This window comes from Gastrolobium bilobum, unplaced genomic scaffold (genome assembly GCF_033153095.1).
Source record: "Gastrolobium bilobum isolate Gb01-03AN ecotype WA unplaced genomic scaffold, APGP_CSIRO_Gbil_v1 utg4641, whole genome shotgun sequence".
NCBI classification, from domain to species: Eukaryota; Viridiplantae; Streptophyta; class Magnoliopsida; order Fabales; family Fabaceae; genus Gastrolobium; species Gastrolobium bilobum.
In genome coordinates, this window is record NW_026896884.1 from 121,984 (window position 1) to 125,685 (window position 3,702).

Genomic DNA, 3,702 nt, shown 5'->3' on the forward strand with positions numbered 1-3,702 from the left:
AATTTGTTTATAAATATCGGATAGTGAAAGCATAAAAAGGGGGTTGGAAACACTAGTGCACATATATATATTTGTTCAGAAACAACGAGATTTCTAGATTAACTTTGTCTCTATATCCTTTTATTTTTATGGATCACGTTGAGTTCTATAAACTAAAGACAAGGTCATTCTCTTTTTCATTACTTTAATTTATTTTGTTTTGAATGATTTTGATTATTTCTTCTTTGTACTTCTCAAGGAGATGATAACTATATCTGTATGATTAAAAATTTAGAAGTAGTTGTTATAATTAAAGGCTTGTATGAACTTGTACTGACAACCCTAATATATATTTTTTATGTAACGGAAGTAGGTACTTTCTAACCAAAAAAAGGAAAAAAAAGATACGGAAACAAATAATCATAAAAATAGGGGTAATATAAATGAGTTATTTTTACTATATTTAATAAAAAATGTACAAAGTATTCGTACTATGTTATAATTGAAGCCAATTGAAGTTTTAGAGTACAGAAGCAACTGATTTGATTGGCAATCATCATACAGTTAACAGTTAGAGGCATATATAATTATGATTAATTAGATTAATGCGATGATAGCAAATAGCTTACTAACTTAAGACCTTCCCAGCATTTTCTTAAGAGGAGCTAGAGAGATGCAAATGCTGGGGTGGTACTTATAGTTGGTCACTCGGTATTGGGGTGTCTTGCATATATATATATATATATATATATATATAATCACTAATTCACTATACATATGAAGACAAGTATATAATATAGGGGCAGGTTACGTTTACAACTTTTTTTTGTTTACAACTCTTATAATCTCAACTATATTTTTTCGGGAGTACACTCTCCAAAAGTGTACTCCAAGGAAAACATAGTTGAAGTTGTAAAAGTTGTAAATATATCTAGGAATTAGCAGATAGGTTTGCAGAATCTTGCCGCGCCCAATCATAAGAATGAACCAAGGACATTTGGTTGTAGTAGACATTACAAGGACTCTCATGATTGTGGACACCTTCATAAGTTGTTAACACATAGCTCGAGTCATCCCTATCCCTTTCCACCCTTTTCTTCACATTACACCCTTCACACGAACACTTATAGTAGTTCCTGTCATCATTAATGGTTTGAAATCAGATTCTATTTATTTATTAACTGAAACTCAACAAATTTTTAATGGAAGAAATTAAGCTGTAAGATGACTAATTAAATGGATGTGACAAAATAACGCCAGTAAGGACAAACGGTATATATACATAGAATTTGTCCCCATTTATATTTCTATATATTCACAAAGTTATACGATGATGGCTAATGGATCTAACCGCTGCATAGAGGAGATATGTGCTGTTGATGATGCCAAACTATGTGACGAGACCTAGCTAGTTTTCTTTTCATTTATTCATCAATTTATTGATTACTTGACTAATCTCCAACTCTGTTGAACCCATATTAAGGATAGGGAGCGGTTCTCTCAAAATTATTTTTTCGAGTTTCAAGACTCTAAATTCATGATTTCTAATAAAGGAGAATAAACTGGAACCAATGATTATTCAAGATGTAATCTACTTTTGTTTTGCAAAGATGTAATATTTTTTAATAGAAAAGTTCAAAAACCCTTGTGGTTTAATTTTTTTATCACTTACCTTCTATGCTTTTTTTTTTTTTCTTATTACTTACCTTGCTTATGTTTAATTTTTTTCATCCAAGTCCACCTTTAACATTGTTAGTAATTGAACTAATCTTCCATTTTACCCTTATTTTATCTGCATAAAAACTTGTTAATTTGACATAAAGATCTTGGTCACCAGCAACAAACTTCGATGATTTAGTGGTTTTGACCAAAATTCAAATGATAGATTAGTGCTTTTTGAAGTAGCCAAAACAAGGATAAATTGGAAAAGTTAGTTCAATTACTGAAAATATTAAATGCGGACTTGGATGAAAAAAATTACAGGAGTAAATGATAAAAAAATATATAAGATTTAAGTGATAAAAGAATGAACCAGGTGAGGGTTTTCGAACTTTCTCCCATTTTGAATGAGTCCACACAACCTTGAGAATATTTTGACACTTGCTAAATTCTATTATGTATGAATACAAAGGCAGTTTAGTGTATTGTTTTCCGTACATTGTACTATAACTAGTAATGGTGTTTAATTAAGCTACCGTTTTCTTCTTGTTCTTTTCCCTAGGCTAACAGTGCCAATTATTTAGCAGGGACTAGTTCGGAATAGTGAGTCAATATGCTCTCTCGTGGTCTGTTCTCACAGACACACCCACGTTCACAAAGAGATAATACTTAATTGCAAATAAAACACCATCTTGCTACTTTTATCAATTCAGGCACAAAGAAACGAACCTCACATAAACTGAGCATATAGAGTTAATTAATTTAAGACCATTTGCTTCTTAAGCAGCCAAAAATGCATACATCTATGATTGGGTCCATTGGTAACACTCCAACCACATATATTATTAATCCCAAAGGGTCCTTGTCTCCCTCCATTAATTGGTATATATATATATATATATATATATCAGCCGCCACAATGTTCATATTTACTTATCAGGCCCACTATCCTATCCTAGTAACAGTGTTACATTTGACATGATTTCCGATGAGCTATTAATGTAAAGTGCTAGCTAGCTACACATTAATTTGTTCAATTTACATGCTTCTAAATTCACCAGCTTAGATCCTACCATATTCTTCAAAAATAAGACATGTAATTAGTATATATCGATCATATTCATGACGACACAGGAAGAAAGTTAAATAAAGCATTAATTAATTAACTTAAATATATTATATAGTTTTGCATCTTATTTGGCATTTATACCTTGGGTTCGGACTATTCTTCACTGACTTCTTTCCGTACTTCCTCCATTTGTATCCATCATCCATAATTTCAAGCTGCGATCTGGTTCTAAACGTGATCCTTGAGCTCACTTCTACCCTGTTTAGCTTTATCCCATTTTTGCATTTTCTGTGTCCAAGGAATATTCATCACATATCAATAATTAAAATACCGAAGATAAATTATTATATATACACTCATACATATATAAAACAGCATTTAATACACGGTATACCATTTTCTTGTTTGATTAAAAAAAAAAAAAAGGAACGAAAGAAGAAGCACTTACATGTTATTGTTATTAGTAGAGGTTGCATCACCAAGCCCATTACTTGCATTGCTGGAGGCTGGTTTCTCCGATGATTCTGTTTCTGTACTTTGTGACCAAGACTCTTGATGATCAACGACATCATCGAGCATGAGATAATCAGATAACATGAACTCAGAGGAGGAAGGAGTCATAGAGTGACCGTAATTAGGGTTTCCAAAATAGTAGTCCATCGCAAAATAAACGCAGGTATGGTGATAGATAGATGCGTGAGTAAAAGATAATGCAAAGACCGAGAGAATTTGGTCTTTTATGAGTGCTAGGTGCCAGTGGATATATTATTATAATATATGTATAAAAAAAAGCACTTTAATTTCTTTCATAAAATGTTTGCTTGGAACGACCCTTCCAAACACCTTCCTGTGGGATGCACCGAAGGCTCCTCCCTGAGCCACGTGTCAACATCAAAGAAGTTAAGGTGACCTCATTGTGGAATCTGTGATGACGTAGCAGCTGGGTCATCAACACAAGGATACCATAATAATAATAGTATTATTATTATAGTAAA

The 3,702-nt window shown here is 32.3% G+C and overlaps 1 protein-coding gene across 1 annotated transcript; it reads right to left on the reverse strand.

The window, feature by feature from the left end:
• Positions 1-475: 475 nt before the first annotated feature.
• Positions 476-3,462, reverse strand: LOC133302640 (probable WRKY transcription factor 51). Its single transcript, XM_061502449.1, has 3 exons — positions 3,156-3,462; positions 2,849-2,995; positions 476-1,115 (listed from the first exon to the last, which is right to left on the reverse strand). The coding sequence occupies exons 1-3, from the start codon at positions 3,365-3,367 to the stop codon at positions 911-913; spliced, it is 564 nt and encodes a 187-aa protein (XP_061358433.1). The 5' UTR covers positions 3,368-3,462; the 3' UTR covers positions 476-910.
• Positions 3,463-3,702: the final 240 nt, after the last annotated feature.

Coding starts and splice junctions, on each gene's coding strand:
- LOC133302640 (XM_061502449.1), bottom strand. CDS start 3,367: ATGGACTACTATTTTGGAAACCCTAATTACGGTCACTCTATGACTCCT. Junction 2,996..3,155: donor TCTACTAATAACAATAACAT/GTAAGTGCTTCT, acceptor CCTTGGACACAG/AAAATGCAAAAATGGGATAA. Junction 1,116..2,848: donor AAGAATAGTCCGAACCCAAG/GTATAAATGCCA, acceptor TAATGATGACAG/GAACTACTATAAGTGTTCGT.